Source organism: Podarcis pityusensis (assembly GCF_964106645.2).
Source record: "Podarcis pityusensis genome assembly, chromosome: 7".
Taxonomy (NCBI): domain Eukaryota; kingdom Metazoa; phylum Chordata; class Lepidosauria; order Squamata; family Lacertidae; genus Podarcis; species Podarcis pityusensis.
This window is the reverse complement of record NC_138031.1, coordinates 69,433,850-69,453,683: the sequence shown is the minus strand read 5'-3', so window position 1 is coordinate 69,453,683 and position 19,834 is coordinate 69,433,850. Positions and strand designations below refer to the sequence as shown.

General features: G+C 43.4%; 1 protein-coding gene across 2 annotated transcripts in view; it reads right to left on the bottom strand.

Annotated features, from left to right (window-relative positions):
* Positions 1–19,834, bottom strand: part of DROSHA (drosha ribonuclease III) — an 87,276-nt gene that overhangs the window by 35,257 nt on the left and 32,185 nt on the right. For both annotated transcript variants that reach the window (XM_081014625.1, XM_081014626.1), the window contains exons 17-22: positions 18,632–18,739; positions 17,383–17,521; positions 14,986–15,046; positions 14,057–14,116; positions 11,064–11,163; positions 2,041–2,143 (exon numbers count right to left, since the gene is read on the bottom strand). In XM_081014625.1, the coding sequence (XP_080870751.1) occupies positions 2,041–2,143; positions 11,064–11,163; positions 14,057–14,116; positions 14,986–15,046; positions 17,383–17,521; positions 18,632–18,739 (571 nt within the window). The remainder of the gene's footprint in view (positions 1–2,040; positions 2,144–11,063; positions 11,164–14,056; positions 14,117–14,985; positions 15,047–17,382; positions 17,522–18,631; positions 18,740–19,834) is intronic.

Sequence of the window (19,834 nt, the reverse complement as noted above, 5' to 3'; positions counted from 1 at the left end):
CCGCTGCGACACCGGAGCACAATTTCTGTTCTCATCCTGAAGCAAAGTTCTTAACCTGAAGCACTATTTCTGGGTTAGCGGAGTCTGTAACCTGAAGCGTCTGTAACCTTAAGCGTCTGTAACACGAGGTACCACTGTATTTGAAGATGGCTATCACTCCCCACTGAAAGTTTTATTTCCTTCTTTCTTTCTTTCTTTCTTTTTGCTGGCGTTCCAGAAGATTTTGTCCTTAACTCCCAGCTATGTATTTACCTTACTTCTGTCAGACTCCCTTACTCGTTCCTTTAGTGCTCCTTTTTCAAGCTGGTAGCCTACAACTGCATTTTCCCACTCCCAGCTTCTCTTTCCCAGTTTAAGATCTCTGCCTGCCTTTCAGCTGTTTCTTAATGAACGATGCCTGCTCCTTTTCTGAAACTGAATTCATTTAAAACTGAATTTTTGATTTATCCTTTGAGTTCTGGCTCTCATCTTTCCTCTTTATTGGTTCTGTCTCTATTTCTCCTGAAGAAGTATGCACTGGAGGCTTCTTTTCGACTGATCTTCCTTGTCTTTTTGCTAGAGCTAATTCTCACCGGTCCCAACATTTAAGCATCTCCCAGCATTCCTTTATTTCCATTGCTACTACAAATACCTTGCCTACTTCTCTTACCGGAAAACACTTGGTCATCCTTTCTCTTAACTTTGGCCACTCTCATTTATTTTACATCCTGCAGCTCCTTTGCTTTTTACCAAGGGTTTTCATCACCTTCCTGATCTAGCCTAAGGCCTATAGGGAAATGGAAGCCAATTTAAACTTCTTTTTGTGGATGTTTCCATGCTACGGCTCCATCTCATCTTCCTGCTTCTCGTTCCTCTATACTCTTCCTTGTTCTTTATGTTCTAAAGGCACTTTCCTCATCAAACCCAAAATCTCAGCAGTTTCTCCTCACCTACACTGTTTTTCTCGTTATTCCAGATCGTTGCAACGCCATCCCTCTTGTTGCTAGAACATCTCCATCAGATGTCATTTTTTAAATAGCTTTTCGAGTCAGGCGTGCTAACCTCTGGTCTTTATCCATTAGTTAATCCCCTCCCCTGTCACAGTTTCCCTTCCTATTATGTTCCTCCTTCTATAATGTCCAAGAGACTACAAGCCGGCAGACAGGGCCTACTTAATTCCTTATACCGAACAGCACTTAGCTTTAAAACCAGTTTGGAAACCATTCCATTACTGCTACTCAGAATAACAAGAGCTTAAACAGAGGTCAGCAGAGCCCAAATCCAAATAAACATGCATTGGGCTTGTAACCTTAAATCCCACCAGCATAATTTAGTTTAATTTTGTTCAGTTTAGCTCATAAATGTTTTGATGACCTGGTATTTGTACTTATGCCAGAAGTCAGATGCAATTCCTCACAGTAGGAACCGGAGAACTGACTTGATGGATCACAGCACAGTCATACTGGTCCATATTCTGTCTCAGGTTGGACTTTCTTTCCTGGCTTCATAAACCACAACTTATGTGGCTGGGAATGAGCACCACTGATTGCTCCTCCTTCATCTCCTCCCTTCTCTTTTCCAAGACAGGCACTGACTTCAACGTTTCTGACTGGGAGTGGCTGCCAAGACCATAGAACACCAGTCCTGAAAGATCTACATTGGCTCCCAGTATGTTTCTGAGCACAATTCAAAGTGTTGGTGCTGACCAAACTGGCTTAGTCAACAAACTAGGCTGATAAGACGTGATCTGATTCTGTTGCACGAAGTGAGAAGCGCTTCGCCTCAATGCTCATTCCTGGCTTCATAAACTGTGGCTTGTTTGAACCGGACTTCAGAGTCCAAGAGAAGCAAGTCGCAGGTCCTGGTAACCACACAAACAGAGCACAAAGATGACATCCTGTCTGTTAAGTTTGTCTTGAGAAACTGATATTCATTTTGCTACCACGTCGAAGAGCCATTTGCGGACTTATTTCCAAAGCAGAAATTCTTACAGATACGGGGAATTAACACTGGACAAAGCACACAATTAGCATGACAAAAGCCGCAGCGAAGGTATCTCACCTATCAACGCTTCAAAGCAGTTGGCCATTGCATGACGCAGATCTGATTCTCGACAAAGATCAGGCCCGTGAGCATAAAGCATAAATCGATCCAGCTCCAGCTTCTACAAAAGACCAAGACAGTTTCTGTAAGATGAAAGAGGCCCCAAACTACAGACCAAACACACTGTGGAGAAAAACATGGAAGACACACTGTTAGGGATATGTAAACGTTAGGGCATCTTCGGACAACTTGTTTAGTGCTGAAGGTCAAATTGGAAACACACAATGGGCTGGAGAGCAAAGCTAACTGGCCAATTTACTTGCACATAATTATTATAATTTGCATGACATTTTGATGAATGTAGTAGATGCCAAATTATAGTTGATGGAAATGTTGCATTAACCCCACAGTACTCACACTCTGTAGAACGGTATCCTCAGGAAGAAAATGAAGCCCAGCCTTTTAAAATGTCTTTAGTGTTAGAAACTGAGATACGAAAGCTAGGAGCTAAAGGGCGCCTTAAACAGGGGTTAAGAGCACAACAACGAAATGTCTAGGCGCGCTTTTTTAATAACAAGAATACAAAGCTGAAAATGAACGAACTGCAGCTAAAATATTATGTTCATTTTTCACATGGTCTAGTCCTTACCCTGCCCACTCCCCTAATATTCTTAAGAGGGTCTCTTCTCCTGTCTTCAGAGAGTAGCTGGAAGTGGGGAGGCAGAAAAAGGTCCTCCTTTCCTTCCACTCTGCGGTTTTAATCTGAAATTTTAGGCACAGTCCTGCGCCCAGAACTCAGAAACCGCTCACATTGATGAAATTCCCTGTTGCAAAATGCACCTGGAACAATGGGAGTTTCAAACGCTGGTCTTTAGAAAAGGATACAGAAATTGGAAGTTGAAATGTATTTCATATAAACGTATTTTGAAGTTGCCTCCCGGGTTCTGATGTTAATCCTATGCAGATATTCTCTACGTGGGTAGAGAATCAGGATCACACCATTCTGCCCCAATCACACTCCCAGCATACCCACCCTGTTCCCAGACCTTCCCAACACCCATACTTTGGGTGCTACGTACAATAGACTCCAGTATCCCAGACCCCAGTATCTACATCACTATTTGCACATACACCAATGTTTATTTATTTATTATTATTATTTCTTGAATTTCCATACCACCCTATACCCAGAGGTCTCAGGGCAGTTAACAGAACAAATTTTTACGGGTAAGAACTGCACAGATCGTGGGTGGCACTGTGGGTTAAACCACAGAACCTAGGGCTTGCCGATCAGAAGGTTGGCAGTTTGAATCCCCGCAACGGAGTGAGCTCCCGTTGCTCAGTCCCTGCTCCTGCCAACCTAGCAGGGCCGTCAAAGTGCAAGTAGATAAATAGGTACTGCTCCGGCGGGAAGGTAAACGCTGTTTCCATGCGCTGTTCTGGTTTGCCAAGAGCAGCTTAGTCATGCTGGCCACGTGACCCGGAAGCTGTACGCCAGCTCCCTCGGCCAATAAAGCAAGATGAGCACCGCAACCCCAGAGTCATCCGCTACTGGACTTACTAGTCAGGGGTCCCTTTACCTTTACCGTATTAGTCCTACTGAGTGTAGACTCACTGAAATTAATGGACACGACTGTTAACATCAGTTGGTCTAGTCTGTGTGAAGATTAGTTAAATACAACCCATGCACATATTTGAAGCTGAGCTGACACAAGTCTTTTTCCTGGGCCTCTGTCAACACTGAATGCCTGCAAAGGACTTTAGAAAGCTTTGAAATCAAAATCCTTTCACTTATCCGAAAAAGAAAAGAAAGCGAAGATCTTTTCCCAAGTTATTTTTTATAGCTTTGCTCTCACAGGCCATTTCGGTTGGGATGGGTCACGTTTTACTTCAGAACAGTCAAATCTATGTTGGTCTATTTCAGTGCCAAGTCACGCATTTAGAAAACAACACACTGCTTCCATAGCGATTTGGCACTAGAAAGAATTTGCATTCAACTGTTATTGAGTTTAAACTATCACCCCTTTTTTAATAATAAAAAAGCCTGTATTTTTTCAGTAAAGTTCCATTTATACTGAATTTTACTGCAGCAATTCAGACCTGAGTCACTGAAAGAAAACAACAAGAGGTACATCCATATAAAAAGTCTGAAGAAAATGTATCCACAGAACTACCCAAACTGTATAGAAATTTATTCATATATGCTACTACAGTGGCAAGAAAGTTATTTGCCCATAAATGGAAAGAAGAAGAAATCCCGACAAAAGAAGAATGGATACCGAAACTTATGGAATATGTAGAAATGGCGAAACGTCCCGGAAAAATCAAGACAACATTTTTTATATAGAGGAATGGAAATGGTCTATTGAATATTTACAAACAAACTGTAAACAGAGAAGAACATTGGCAGGGTTATTGTCAGGGTTATTGTAATAAAAATGTACACATTTAAAGGAGATGGATAAATGATTCAGTTCAGCTAATTTGTAATAGGCAGGAAATATAAAAAAATAAATTTAAGGAACCACAGGAAGAGGGGGAAGGAAGTCACGTTTTGAAAAGTTAAAGTGACTATCGGAATGTATAAAATTGAAAATCGTAAATGAAAAATTAAAAAGGAGCAGAAAACATGTCCAGGCGCCCAGGCTTAGTACAGACTGGCTGCTTACAAAAAGCACTGCGTCCGTGGAATGAAATGAATTTGCACACCATGGTTATGAAGAAAACAGCCTCGGGGGGAAGCCAGGGCTTGCGGTGATAGGGATGTAATGTGAAACCGTGTGTGATATTCTTTGCAGGGCTGCAGGGTTTTCTCAGTTCTCTGCAGGCCAAGAGCTGTTTTTTGACCTAAAATGCCCAGCTCATCATACAGGTCAGTTTTCCCTGCTCTGCAACCTCAGACTGTCCTCATGATCTTTCTTTGTCATGCCCTATGTCCTCCCCCCCACCCCATTCTTTGTTTTTGTTTTTTCCCAATTTTTTTTATTAATTTTCCAAATTTATAACAAACATAAAGAAAACATTACAACATAAAAAATAAAAAACAAACAAACAAACATTTATCCTCACTATTAAAATCCCAATTTTGTTATCATTGTTAGATGACTTCCTCGAATCCCCCTAGCTGAGTTTCCATACAGCTCATTGTAGCAGTTTGCCAATACAGTGGTACCTCGGGTTACATATGCTTCAGGTTACAGACGCCGCTAACCCAGAAATAGTGCTTCAGGTTAAGAACTTTGCTTCAAGATGAGAACAGAAATCGTGCTCCGGTGGCGCGGCGGCAGCGGGAGGCCCCATTAGCTAAAGTGGTGCTTCAGGTTAAGAACAGTTTCAGGTTAAGAACGGACCTCCGGAACGAATTAAGTACTTAACCCGAGGTACCACTGTACTACTTTCAAATAAAATTAACTTAATCGATTAACATCTGTCTTTCTTTTCAAATTATCTTCTATCCATAATGTTATACAATTTAACATACTTAGCTCCTAGGCCAATTTGGTACTTACAAGTAGTTCTACTTATATTATCTTAGAGTATTTAGCTAAATAGTCCTTAAATTTCTTCCATTCTTCTTGGTACTCCTCTTCTTTCTGTTCGCGGATTCTTCCAGTCAGATCAGCCAGCTCCAAAAAGTCCATCATCTTCATCTGCCATTCCTCCACTGTTGGTATTTCTTGTAATTTCCAGTTTTTGGCTAACAAAATTCTTGCTGCAGTTGTGGCATACAGAAACAGTCTAACAACTTTTCCAAACCCCACCCCACTCTGTGTTGTCTCTGTGGCTACTAACTCCTCTCTCCACAACTCTGTTCTTTGAGCCCTGCAATCCCTCAGTACACCTGGGCCAGCTTCAGAAACCGAGAAAGCTAGGAGCTAAAAGGCACCTTTAAAGCGAGGTTATAGGTGCAACCATGGAATGCCCAGGCACACTTTTTTAATAGCAAGAATAAAGGTAAAGGTAAAGGGACCCCTGACCATTGGGTCCAGTCGTGACCGACTCTGGGGTTGCGGCGCTCATCTCGCTTTATTGGCCAAGGGAGCCGGCGTACAGCTTCCGGGTCATGTGGCCAGCATGACTAAGCCACTTCTGATGAACCAGAGCAGCACACAGAAACGCCGTTTACCTCCCACCGGAGCGGTAGCTATTTATCTACTTGCACTTTGATGTGCTTTCAAACTGCTAGGTTGGCAGGAGCAGGGACCGAACAATGGGAGCTCACCCCGTCCCGGGGATTTGAACCGCTGACCTTCTGATCGGCAAGTCCTAGGCTCTGTGGTTTAACCCACAGCGCTACCCGCATCCCTTAATAGCAAGAATACAAAGCTGAAAATGAAGGAACTGCAGCTAAAATATTATGTTCCTTTTTCACGTGGTCTAAGTTCTTCCCCTGCCCACCCCCCTAATATTCTTAAGAGGGTCTCTTCCCCAGCCTTCGGAGAGTGGCTGAAAGTGAGGAGGCAGAAAAAGGTCCTCCTTTCCTTCCACTCTGCGGTTTTAATCTGAAATCTTAGGTGCAGGACCGCACCCAGAGATTGGAAACCGCTCACACTAATGAAATTCCCAGTTGCAAAATGCTCCAGGAACAATGGGAGTTTCGAACACTGACCCAGGCCTGATTCTAAACTGCGGGTGCAAGGAATGTTGGGAAACAGAGCGTCTCCTTCAGCCTCATCGCACCGTGGTTTGGTCCTGGGAAATGAGAAGGAACCTTGCTTGAAAAAGGAGCAAGGAAGGAGGAGAGGCTCGTTCAGATTTGAAAACCACGGTTTGCGGGGAGCCAGTGACGTGGCTGCACAAGGCCCCGGACGATTAAGGATGCAAAGAGAGGAAACTGCCGTTTAAACAGGAGAAGGAAGGAGCAAGCTTAGTTAGAATAATGTCGCCGGAGTGCAGGTTTTTGTTTTGCTTTAACTCCTGAAGAAGAAGAAACAGAATATGCACCACAATGGAGGAATAAGGAAAAGAGGGAAATAAGCAAAATCTAAACAACGCCCTATTGCATCTGTAAATTGTCCCTAATGATTTTATTTCCCTCTGCCCTAACAACACGCAGCAAATTCAAGCATATGCCTCTGAGCACAAGAGAGGGGGGGGGGGGAGACCGCGTTTGGTTTCTTACGCCACAGCTCCACCTAGCTTTTCCAACATGTGAATGTCCTCACATCAAGTCATCTGCTAATCTCCTTCAAGTCTTAAAATCAGAGGCGTTATGTAATGCATGCTAATTCTGGGGTGGAAATACATTCCAGAGTTATTAGACTTCCCCTTTTAATGCATTCATTCTGCTTGGCAGAAAGCCGCTGAGGAATTTTCAAAGCAAGGCAGATTGAAGAAGAAGGGACAAGGGAGATTTGTGTAAACCCCAGTTTGTTTCCGGGGTGCATCAGAAAAACCCGTTCTCTACCCATGGAGACTTCTACTGACCAATCTCTCCTTTATTTCCCCATCCATTCCCCTAGATTTGAAAAACAGCAACAAATCCTGAAGGAGACATTTGTTGAAACACCTGTACACTGTGTGCAGCATAAATACATTCGCCTATTTTGTTAATTACAGACAGAAGCTAAGGATCTCAGGGAATCATCCGTGTTCAGAATTATGTGTGTTTCATGTTTTATTTAAGATTTCTGCCGATCCCACAGCCCATGAGAGGCCACGTAATATATTGGACCTTCCTCTCCAAAGCTTCACGCACAGAGTGGCAAAATAACGGGATTATTTTCTGTGCCACCATTGCTAGGAATGGTAGCTGGGTTATCAAGTCCAACTCACAAACAAGGTTTTCCCTTTCCACATCCCAAATCAACATTGAGCGGCTTTGAGAAAGTACTTCAAACGAGCCAGAAAGACAGACCCACAAATTCTACAAAAAGCCAGGAAGATATCTGTGCATTCTCTCTGCAGGGCTAAAGCAACAAACAAGAGGCAAACTAAGAAGAAGGAGGAGGAAGAGGAGGAGGAGGAGAGGAGGAGGAGAAGGAGAAGGAGAAGGAGAAGGAGAAGGAGAAGGAGAAGGAGAAGAAGAAGAAGAAGAAGAAGAAGAAGAAGAAGAAGACGACGACAACGACTCTCTGGACTGCAAAAGCAATTCATTAAGATGTGCTACTTCGGACCACAAGACCAAATCCTGAATTTGGGGGACGCTTCTGTCTCGAGAGCTTTTTGTAGCTGAATTGGAGGGGTATAAATCCAAAAGGGAAAGATAAAAAGAGATGACCAGACCATGAGGAAATGTAAACCTGCCTGCTTTATATTCATGGCTCGAGAGACATCCAGAGAATGATGGCCCAGACGTGAAGCTTGGGTGGGCATTGTTGAGGTAAAGAACAAAAAAGTGTGAGCAACAGGACAATTAAAATGGAAGGAGAGGGACTTTTGAGGTCCCCAAGAAATAAAAGGGAGGGGAATCCATGAACGATGCATCTTTGGGAGCGTTAAGTGGCACTGGTTAAAGGAAAGTAAATTGAAAGATCAATCGGAAGCCTCGGGGCAGTAACTAAGTCACTGCTATGTTTTCAGGAGCATCTAGCACACCTGTAAATCTTTCAGTAGTTTTAAATACGAGGCAGGCTCTGCTTTATGGCTGCGTTCAGAAGCAGCGCTGGCGAGGAACAATTTTTAAGCATACAGTGGTACCTCGGGTTAAGCACTTAATTCGTTCCGGAGGTCCGTTCTTAACCTGAAACTGTTCTTAACCTGAAGCACCACTTTAGCTAATGGGATCTCCTGCTGCTGCCGCACCGCCGGAGCACGATTTCTGTTCTTATCCTGAAGCAAAGTTCTTAACCGGAGGTACTATTTCTGGGTTAGCAGAGTCCGTAACCTGAAGCATCTGTAACCTGAAGCGTCTGTAACCCAAGGCACCACTGTACAAAAGAGAGGGTTACAAACAGAGGTCTGGATTCTATTTTTCAAAAAACAAAAACAAAGCTAAATTCATAAACGAAGAAAAATAGGGGCATACATCTCAAACTATCTGGGGTGCAGAGCTCTTATTTAGTTAAGTGGAGCTTTGCCTAACATGGTGATGGGGGGGGGAAATTCCCTGCTAAACTCCAGATAAAGCTGATCTGAGTTGGCTGGCTGGGGAGGACACACAACGTCATTGCATAAGGTGAAAAAAAGATCTAAAATTTACAGAAAGCACTGGCTAAATTATTATGCCACCAACTAAACTGTGCAAAACCAGCAAAGTAGTCAACTTGTGGCAGCTAATTGGTAAGAGAAGCCTCTTTGTATGCTTCCTCTGAAGCCTGAAATATTAGTCATTGTCACCAACAGGGATGACTTTCCTATTGCCGAAACCCATTGTGACGGTTCTGACCTTCTCAACCTGATCTGCTTCGAACAGGTCTTCCCTTCCGACGTGCCACGACTGCATTGTTTTGCAAGGTTCTTTAAAACCATTGTTTACTTTCACAAGCCTGTGATAAAAGCAGGTTGCAGGTAGCCTATTTCGGAACAAGGACCCACCTGTAACCTTAAGCCACATTGACATCCTTTTACTGTGCAATGACCATTTTTGTCTTTCTCCCACTTTCTACATTTTTTATTACAAGCCTCTTTAAACTATCAACCCTGAACGAGTTACGCATCCCATTTTGACATAACTGAGTTGGCAGAACACAAGAGACTCTTAATCTCAAGGTCGTAGGTTTGAGCCCCACGTTGGGCAAAAGATTCCAGCATTGCAGGGGGTTGGATTAGACAATCCTACTGGTTCCTTCCAACCCTGCAGTTCTATGGCTCATAATAATAATAATAATAATAATAATAATAATATCCCACCCATCTGGCTGGGTTTCCCCAGCCACTCTGGGTGGCTATATATGTGGCATATTGTATAAATAATTAATTTTCCCAATGGAAGACCAACTAACTGCGTGAGTTCATTTCCCCCCAAGAACTCTCGCAATATTTAAATTACATTTTAAAATATATTACTATGTATAATGAGTATGAGTTACTCGTGCGTAAACTGGTGCCTCTCTAGGCTAATTTGCCTTGTTAAACCTTTCTGACTGCACAGCCCTTTCTAATTGTGACTGCCTCAGTCACTGGCAGAATCCGTCAGTGGGCGTTTCTTGAACCTCTTCCAACATAAAAGTTGTTTGACACCCAGTCTCCTCCTCCTCTCACTGCGCGGGAGTCTTCTGCGCAGGGAGGGCGTGGGTAGCGGAGGACCTGTCCCCTCCTCACTGAGTTCCAGTGAAGCGTCCTGGAGCCCTCTCTCCAATTCCCCCATCTGCCCCCCTTTATCCCTGGTGTTGCGCTTAAATGCTTCCCCCTCTACTGAGCTGTTTCTCCCCCTGCTGCTGGGTCCTTCTCCAGCATCATCTAGGAGCCTCCCCTTCGCCTCTCGCTCCGATGTCAGTTCCCTGACACTATGTCAGCCCATGTTTTTAGGCTGAAGAGCGGAGGGGGAAAATGTTTATTTAATTATATAAATAGTAAACAGACACATAATCCTGGGCCAAATGCTTCCCCCCCCCCTTTTTTTGCCCTCCATTGTCTATCTGCTCCGGTCCACTTTCTCTACCATGTTACATAGACGGAACAATTTAGTTGTTAATGCCCCTTTCGTAAGTTGGGTATAAAAGGTGACATACGTAAAGTGAATTGTGCTGAAAAGAAAACGCTCCATGTATATTCCGAAGCATAGTCGTCTCCCACTGAAAGCTCCTAATTAAACTCCTAATTTAAGTACATTTAAAAAGAAAACATCTAAAGCATATTGGTCACCACCCAGACAGATTCTTGTAGTACATTGCAAGGCCTCAGAAGCACAAAGCGGCGTTTTCTGCCCCCCAACCCTAATTATGGCTGCATTTGGAGGCTGCTTCTCAAAATATCTTGACACCAAGGCATGCCCAGTTGGGTCCTGTTTCTAATAAGATATAAAACTCTTCTGCCTACAAGGAGATTGCAGTGCGGCCCCAAGAAAAACACAAGTGTGGATCGCCCACCTTCACTTAATTAATCTATCTTGGTAATTCAAAGCCAATTCAAACTGTGGGGGACAAAATTTGTTATGTTACCTTGGCCAGCATGGCAAGATGTTGGTTCTGAACGATGGCAGTGCGGTATGTGGCTAAGCCCCCTTCCTCTAGACTTGGAAACAGGTAGTATAAATGAACACTGGAAAGAAAGGAGAAAAGGCACATCAAAACCCGTAAATCTCTCAACGGCAGAGACACTTAACAGGTTATTTCAGAAACTGTCTCTCCCCGCAAGAAACCATCATTGTCAGCTCTTATGCATGAGGCAAAAACATTTTCATGAACCTAGGCGTTTGGTCCTTAATATGGCACAGTTGTTACTGAACTACAACTCCCATCAGCTCCCGCAAGCAAGGGTGATAGGCAGGGAATGTGGGATTTATAGTTTATCTGATGTAGGGGATACTTACCTACTTTTCCGTGTATAAGACGAGGGTTCTTGTTGGTTTTTTTACTATAAAATAAGGTTTAAAAACTAGGGGCGTTTTATAGATGGGTAGTGGGTGGGGTGATGGGTGATTTGTTGGGTTGGTGAATTACTGCATCCCTAAAAAAGCTGCACAACTCTGGGTCATTTTCTTTCCCCAGAAATACTGAGCGTGTTATACATGGGGGCGTGTTATACATGGAAAAGTACGGCAAGTTATTGGTCATATTGGTCATGTTTACAGCAGACTCAGTGAAATTAAGAGACATGATTCATTTAGCTTCACTAACTTCAACAGGTCTACTCTGAATAAGGTGCAGTTGAATACAAAGCTAGGTTGACGGCCTCCTTTTTGTGTTCATCCTTTAAGTTGGTTATCTTGGCCGCACTTCCATGGAAGAAGGGCAGCAAGTTTCACTGGAAAGCAAGTTCTGCTGAGTTCATCCTAGATTTACCCAGAAGTAAATCCAACTAAGTACAACAAGGCTTCCTCCGAGATAACTGTGCAAAGGATTGCAACCAAAAGGTGCAATCCTAGACAGGCCCCACTGACTTCAACGAGGCAGACTATCTCTTTTGTGCAAACTCGCACAAAGACCAAGGCGTTTTGGCTGCCAGAACTGCCCCTACGAAGAAAGTTCTATGCTCAGGGTGCCAATTTTCGAGCCTCGGAAAGATTACGTGTAAAAATGCACTGCGGAGGTTTACGTAAATAGAAGTACTCAGAGAGCTTGTTTTTGAGCATTAAATAAATCTGTCCTCCTTCAGCCCCTGCTATTTTCAGAGATAAAAGCCCACATACGGTTTTATGCAAACCAAACAATGCAAAAAGCCGCTCATCTCAAAGTAGTTGTTGGAAGGCACCGATGGCATTTTCCTTTTCTTCTTCTGTAACATCTTAACACTTTTGGAGCCTCTCTCTACATAAGTAGACCACTTTTCCCATTACAAACGGACACACCTGAGATCTGGAAATGAGCTTCAAATCTCCCACCCTGGAGTTTTGGGTGCTGCCTGCTGTCACAAATGACACTTACCAAGGAAATGGCTGCTGTTTTCACTAGGCTATAAAATGTCAATTTTACATTATTTTTGTCGGGGTTTTTTGTTTCTTTCTGAGAAGAGCCTATGCAGGAAAAATGAAAGCCACCTTCCATTAACTGGGAATATGTTAGTGATTTATTCCAAATACACGAGCACGAAACTGCAAACTACCGGAAGGCAAAACGCCAAGTGCGCCATTATGAAGTCGGGATTAATGAGTAATAACCCCACACTTGGGAGAGAGAATTGGGTGGGGGTGGGGGGTGGGATTCAAAGTTTATTTGCAAACACACTTTTTGCTTGAGATTATAGCCGGAAAGATGAAGGAGCTCCGTGACAGGAAGATGACTCGTTCCAAAATGATGTATTCCTTTTATTTGCCGGCTATAAACTTTGAAGCGTTTGGTCCTAGACTAGCCATTCTCCAGAGCTGTTATGAGCAACTCTCAATTACATCTGACAGGACACAGTCATCAGCTTTTCATCTCAGAGTATTACACTTTAGGCCCTCGGCTTGGAATGAAACTTCAAATGAAGACACGAGGCAGGGGAAACGGACTTGGCAGACCAAAAACCTTTTGCATCTACTTTTGGGGTTGCTGACAAACTAGAGAGCAAAAGGTACCAGTTGATGACAGAATATCTAGAATTGGATCTGGGTTCAATTCTGAGCTTAAAGGTAAAGGGACCCCTGACCAATAGGTCCAGTCGTGACCGACTCTGGGGTTGCGGTGCTCATCTCGCTTTACTGGCCAAGGGAGCCGGTGTACAGCTTCCGGGTCACGTGGCCAGCATGACTAAGCCGCTTCTGGCAAACCAGAGCAGAGCACGGAAATGCCGTTTACCTTCCCGCAGGAGCAGTACCTGTTTATCTACTTGCACTTTGATGTGCTTTCAAACGGCTAGGTTGGCAGGAGCAGGGACCAAGCAACGGGAGCTCACCCCGTCGTGGGGATTCGAACCACCAACCTTCTGATCTGCAAGTCCTAGGCTCTGTGGTTTAACCCACAGCGCCCGCGTCCCAATTCTGAGCTTAGTCCTAAGCAAACTGAGATACAGACAGGAACGTGCTTGAAGCATTTTAAGCGCTATCTAAATTACTTCTTGTTTCTTTTTCTTTTTTAAAAAAGACTTTTGTGTGGCCTATTTGAACAACAACAAAGCCAATAAATTAGTTTTTTTAAAAAAAAAGAAAAGAAAAGAAAAGAAAAGAGACTTGATTCTCTAAGGGCCTCTCTTCCGCATCTGTAAAGCAGGAATGACGCCAATTTAGCTTGCAAGAAGAGAAGGAGATGGAAGAATTACAGATTTCGGCATGTTTAGCACACTGGAAGCGACACATAAATGTCTACTTTTGATTTTGATTTTTTTTAAAAGCAGCAGAGGTCTTTGGTGTTTCGGAAGAAAAATAAATAAATGACATCGGAGTTTTAATTGGCAGAATACCCTTTCAACTGCCTGATAGCCCGAAACAAATCAGGATATTTTTAAATGTTTTATTTTAATGAGTAAGGTATGATTTTATAGCAGAAAGTGCATTAGGAGTGAACCGAATACTCACCTAGTTAAAAATTCAACCACGGCATCTCCCAAAAATTCCAAGCGCTCGTTGTGGTTGATCCTGCAAACAGACAAATGCAGGGATTGTTACACATGATCCCTACGCATATGAGTAATTAGCAATGGATAAACAACAGCCGGCCAATTCCTTGGGGCAATAAAGCAAAAAAGAGTTAGGCTCCCACTGCTTTCGGTTTTCAACGTGCAATCCTCCGATGCCCAACAGTGGATATTTGGGTTTCTTCTGTGCGGCACAAAAAAACCACAGGCAGCCAGAAAGGTAATAAGGCTGATCGTAATGTTGTGTCAACTTATTAACCAAAGGAAAAGATAATGATGTGCAATGGCATGCTGAGACCAGCTTCCGCGTGCCCTGCCATAGCCCTGGATGATTTAAAGAGAAGCCTCCTCCTAGGCCATCTATAGGCTTTTGGCACGGTGCCATGCAAGAAGAAAAAGAAAGCATCTTGCAGGGAGTTCAAAATCCTCTGCGTGGTACGGGCATCGCGACCCCTCCTGCTCTTTTCCTGCGCGCTCTTTCGGCACTGGCACGGAAAGAGGCTTGCCGGGAGCGCTTGGGCATTTGCCGGAAAGCAGGTAAGCCGAGTGTGTTTTTAAGGCTAGAAAGAAATCACTAACAATCAGCAGAATTCCAGGTGGGTACTGCAAAGAGGCGAAAGGTGCAAAGGCCACAAATAGGTTTACTGGGAGCAGTTCCAACTATTGCTGGAAATGCAGTGTTTCCCCTAACTGAAAGCTGGGGAAACCCAGCCAGATGGGTGGAGTATAAATACAATTATTATTATTATTATTATTATTATTATTATTATTATTGTCATTAACAGTTCTGTTCTGATCCCACTTACTGCAATGGGCCAGCGAGCTCGTAATTGCAACAACTACCACCCAGAAATTATGTTGTTTGCGTACCTGGAAGGAGTTGGATCATCTTGCCCAAGACGTGACATGATATTGATCAAGGTGTTTATGCCTGGGGGGGGGGGGAAATACAGACCATGTGATATTTAGAAGGTAACCCCATTTAAACAGGTACGTTTTCTTTTAAGGGTTCAGCACAAAAGTAACCTTCCAGTAATTTGAATTATGTATTGTCATCTGAACAGTAAAAGGGTGGTGCTGTGGTCTAAACCACAGAGCCTAGGGCATGGGTAGGCAAACTAAGGCCCGGGGGCCAGATCTCGCCCAATCACTTTCTATATCCGGCCCGCAGATGATCTGGGAATCAGCATGTTTTTACAGGAGTAGAATGTGTCCTTTTATTTAAAATGCATCTCTGGGTTATTTGTTGGGCATAGGAATTCATTCATTTCCCCCCACCCCCAAAAAATATAGTCCAGCCCCCCACAAGGTCTGAGGAACAGTGGACCGGCCCCCTGCTGAAAAAGTTTGCTGACCCCTGGCCTAGGGCTTGCTGATCAGAAGGTCAGCGGTTTGAATCCCCACGGTGGGGGGGGACTCCCGTTGCTCGGTCCCAGCTCCTGCCCACCTAGCAGTTTGAAAGCACATCAAACTGCAAGTAGATAAATAGGTACCGCTCCGGCAGGAAGGTAAACGGCGTTTCCGTGCGCTGCTCTGGTTTGCCAGAAGCGGCTTAGTCATGCTGGCCACATGACCCGGAAGATGTCTGCGGACAAACGCCAGCTCCCTCGGCCAGTAAAGCGAGATGAGCGCCGCAACCCCAGAGTCGTTCGCGACTGGACCTAATGGTCAGGGGTACCTTTACCTATCTGAACAGTAAATGATTAAGCTTATGACATACGTTTGTAGTAAGGTTAGAGCTTATTGGGAAATGATATATAATGAATTGAAAAGGATGTTGAAAATAACGTTTGTTTTAAAAAAACAAACCCAGCAGCTCTTCTATTGGGAACGATAGGGACAGAACTACCTAAACCATATAGAAACTTATTCACTTATGTGACCACAGCGGCAAGAATGTTACTCGCCCAAAAATGGAAAGAAGAATAAGTCCCAGCAAAGGAAGAATGGATACAAAAACTTATGGAATACGCAGAAATGCTGAAACTTACCAGAAGAATAAGAAATCAAGATAACAAACTTTTAATAAAAGAATGGAAATGGTTTATTGAATATTTGCAGATAAATTGTAAACAGATAAGAGCATCGGCAGGATTATTGTAATAACCTGCAGTTTCATAAGAGTATATATTTAAAGTAGATGAATAAATGAGTAAATTAAATTAATTAGGATATGCAGAAGATATTAAAAATAAATTTAAAGAACCACAGAAAGAGGAAGTCGTTTTGAATTGTTAAAATGATTGTGAAATTAGTGAAATGTATAAACCTGAAAAGAAAAAAATTTGAAGGGGAAAAAGCTTATAACATAGGTTTGTATAGCAATAGCTACCTCTGTATCACAATAGCCAAGTACCTCTGTAGAATCAAAATCCACCTGCAACCTTATTGGCTTTGGGCATTCACCACGTGTAAAGCCCATCGTCTCCACACCTTAGTCTGGAAAGTCTCCCTTTTTTTTTAGCAAACTATCCATTCAACTCAGATGACCATCTTAACTCCACAAACTTGGGAATATGCCCCATTGAATTCAATGGGATTTACTTTCGCAACCACCCTGCAGCTAGTAAAATAATGGGGACCGAACTATGCAAAAAAAGTTTGGCTTGTAAACCTAGATTTCTACATGCAAGCAGCAAAAGAACTCTGCCTACTTTTGCCACCTCGTTGCAGAACAGCAATTGACATTCGGGCGAAGAGAACACAACATGTGAAACGGTCTTATGAGAAGGCATGCTGGCTCTGATCAGCACCAGGATGCACGACCACCTGGCAATGACACATAAGTATACCTGAAGGATCGTCTCCACCCCCATTGTTCAGCCTGGACACTGAGGTCCAGCTCCAAGGGCCTTCTGGAGGTTCTCTCACTGCAAGAAGTGAGGCTACAGGGAATCAGGCAGAGGGCCTTCTCGGTAGTGGCGCCTGCCTTGTGGAACACCCTCCCACCAGATGTCAAGGAAATAAACAACTATCTGACTTTTAGAAGACATCTGAAGGCAGCTCTGTTTAGGGAAGTTTTTAATGTTTGATGTTTTATCGTCTTTTTAATATTTTGTTGGGAGTTGCCCAGAGTGGCTGAGGAAACCCGGCCAGATAGATGGGGTATAAGTAATAAATTCTTTCTTTTCTTCTTCTTGTTCTTCTTATTATTATGCCTTGGGTTCCTCAAGGGAAGAAAGGTGGTATATACAGTAGAGGAAAGGAAGTAAAAGAGATGAGGAGAAAGAAGTCAGAGGGGGAAATCATGACACCAGCAAAACGTACCTTTTTTCCTCATATGCATATGGTGGACTTTCCTATCTCCATATTTGGGCTGCCGGATGCCGCAGTTGGACAAAGAATTTCTGGCATGGTCTGGATTCATCCCGAAGTTTAGGTGATGACTTGGGTGAGTCATGGCCAGCTGTAAAGGCGGCAGAATCCCAAAGCAAAGACAAAACAGCCCCGTAAGCCAGCACTGCTCATTCCAGTCGCTGCAAATCTTTAAAACGGACGGCTGCCGTGAAATTTCAGCAGCGCAGAACCACCCCCAGTTTTCACAACCGAGCAAGCAACTTCAGAAGTTTTGGTTGTTCAAATCCTCAGTGTCAGTAAGCGCCAATAGCTAAACGTTGCAACTCAGTTCCAAAGACAACTTATAGTCCAGGAACACGAGAACGGTTAGAGGCAGAGTTCGAAGCTCCCATTGTTCCGGGCGCGTTTTGTGACAGGGAATTTCATGAGCGCGAGCAGTTTCTGAGCTCTAAAATTACAGATTGAAACTGCATATTGTGGGGGAAAGGAAAAGGCGTGTACTTTTCAACGCTTTCCATTTTTACTCTATTTGTTCACTTGAAAAACTCTCAGTAATTAAAAAAAGGAACAGAAAACTGAACATGAGGATCTGATTGCTGAAGCCAATAACCATGTAAAAATATAAGGCATGATAAAATCTTTGCTCTTTAATAGCATATTGTCTGACACCTCTGTTTCGTATTCACAGGAATGCAGGTAGACTAGATCTAGAATACTTGGGTTACCTCCACCTTATAAACATAAACAGTTCCTCCGTCCTTCTCCTTATATTCCACCCCTCTCCATTCTTTCATTGACCCCCCTCCAACCAACTCCCTGGACTCATCTACATGGGTCATTTAAAACGCTAAAAAGACGTTATAAACATGTGACACCAGAGGGCGCTGTAGAGCAATGGGAAATGGCACTGAGAGCTATATTGCTTTTTAAAAAAGTGTTTTTACAGATCAGTACAGATCCAGCGCCTCTCTCTGCTCCAGCCCCAACAAGGTTCTCTGCGCACCATGTGCTGCCAATGGCCGGTGCTTCCGACTCATTCTTTGGCTCCCTGATTGGCTGTCTCCATCAGCCCCCATCTCCAGGTCGGCCTGGTCAGTTCTCTGGCTCTGCTGCCCGCAAGCTAATGCAAACTTACCAGCACATCTATTCCCTGCTCCTTTTTCCCCAGCCACATTGCAACTTCAAACACATGGGAGCGCATTTCGGTCTATGTCCTTACCTGCAATAAGCAGCGATCTTTAAAAGTGTAGCCTATCAGTTTATCCAGATGCATCAGACATTGATGGTAGCGGATGTGATGAGTCAGAACAGGGAGCATCATGGCATGCTAGGAGAAAGAATTGCCATTATTTATTTACCTGGAACTTTTAGCCCTATGTTTTTTCAAGTATTCAAGAAGTGGTTGAAGTGCTGGACTAGTCCCTAGGAGACCACGTTCAAATCCCCGACATTGCACATGAGCCACTATAAGAATGGTCTACAAGAACAGTAGATTGATTTTTAGGTTTACGCAGCAGGTCATGCAATAAGATTGGATCTGCCCGGCTAATTCTTTGATGATGTAGATGATGATGATGATGATTTAAACAAGCAACAAGCAAGCAAAGAAAAGTGCATACAGTGTCTCCACTTTCAATTCATGGAGTCTTTTTGGCAACTTGCTTACATTCGGTATGAGACACTGCTGCAGATTATTATTATTATTAATGTTGTTATTATTATTATTATTATTATTATTATTATTATTATTAATAGAATTTATATACCACCCTATACCAGAGGTCTCAGGGCGGTTCACAGAATAAAATAAAAATGTAAAACCACAAAATGCATAATCAAAATAAAAACAACAACCCAATAACACCCCCCCCCCCAAAAAAAATCCCTACATTTTCAAAAGGGCATAGGATGTCAATCAAATCAACCAAACGTCTGGTTGAAGAGGAATGTTTTTGCCTGGAGCTTAAAGGTATAGAATGAAGGTGCCAGGCGAACTTCCTTGGGAAGAGTGTTCCATAAATGGGGAGCCACAACAGAGAAGCCTGTTTTCATGTTGCCACCCTCTGGACCTCTCAAGGAGGAGGCACATGAAGAAGGGCCTCAGAAGATGATCTCTGGGCCTGGGTAGATTCATATGGAAAGAGGCAGTCCTTGAGGTATTGCGGTCCTGAGCCGTTTAAGGCTTTACAGGTCAAAACCAGTACCTTGAATTGGGCCCAGAAACTAATCGGCAGTCAGTGCAGTTGGACCAGGATCAATGTAATATGCTCAAAGCGTCTTGAGCAACCTGGCCACTGAATTCTGCACCAGCTGAAGTTTCCGAACCGTCTTCAGAGGCAGCCCTACGTATAATGCATTGCAGTCATCTAAACTTGAGGTCACCAGGGCATAGACAACAGCAGTAAGGCTATCCCTGTCCAGT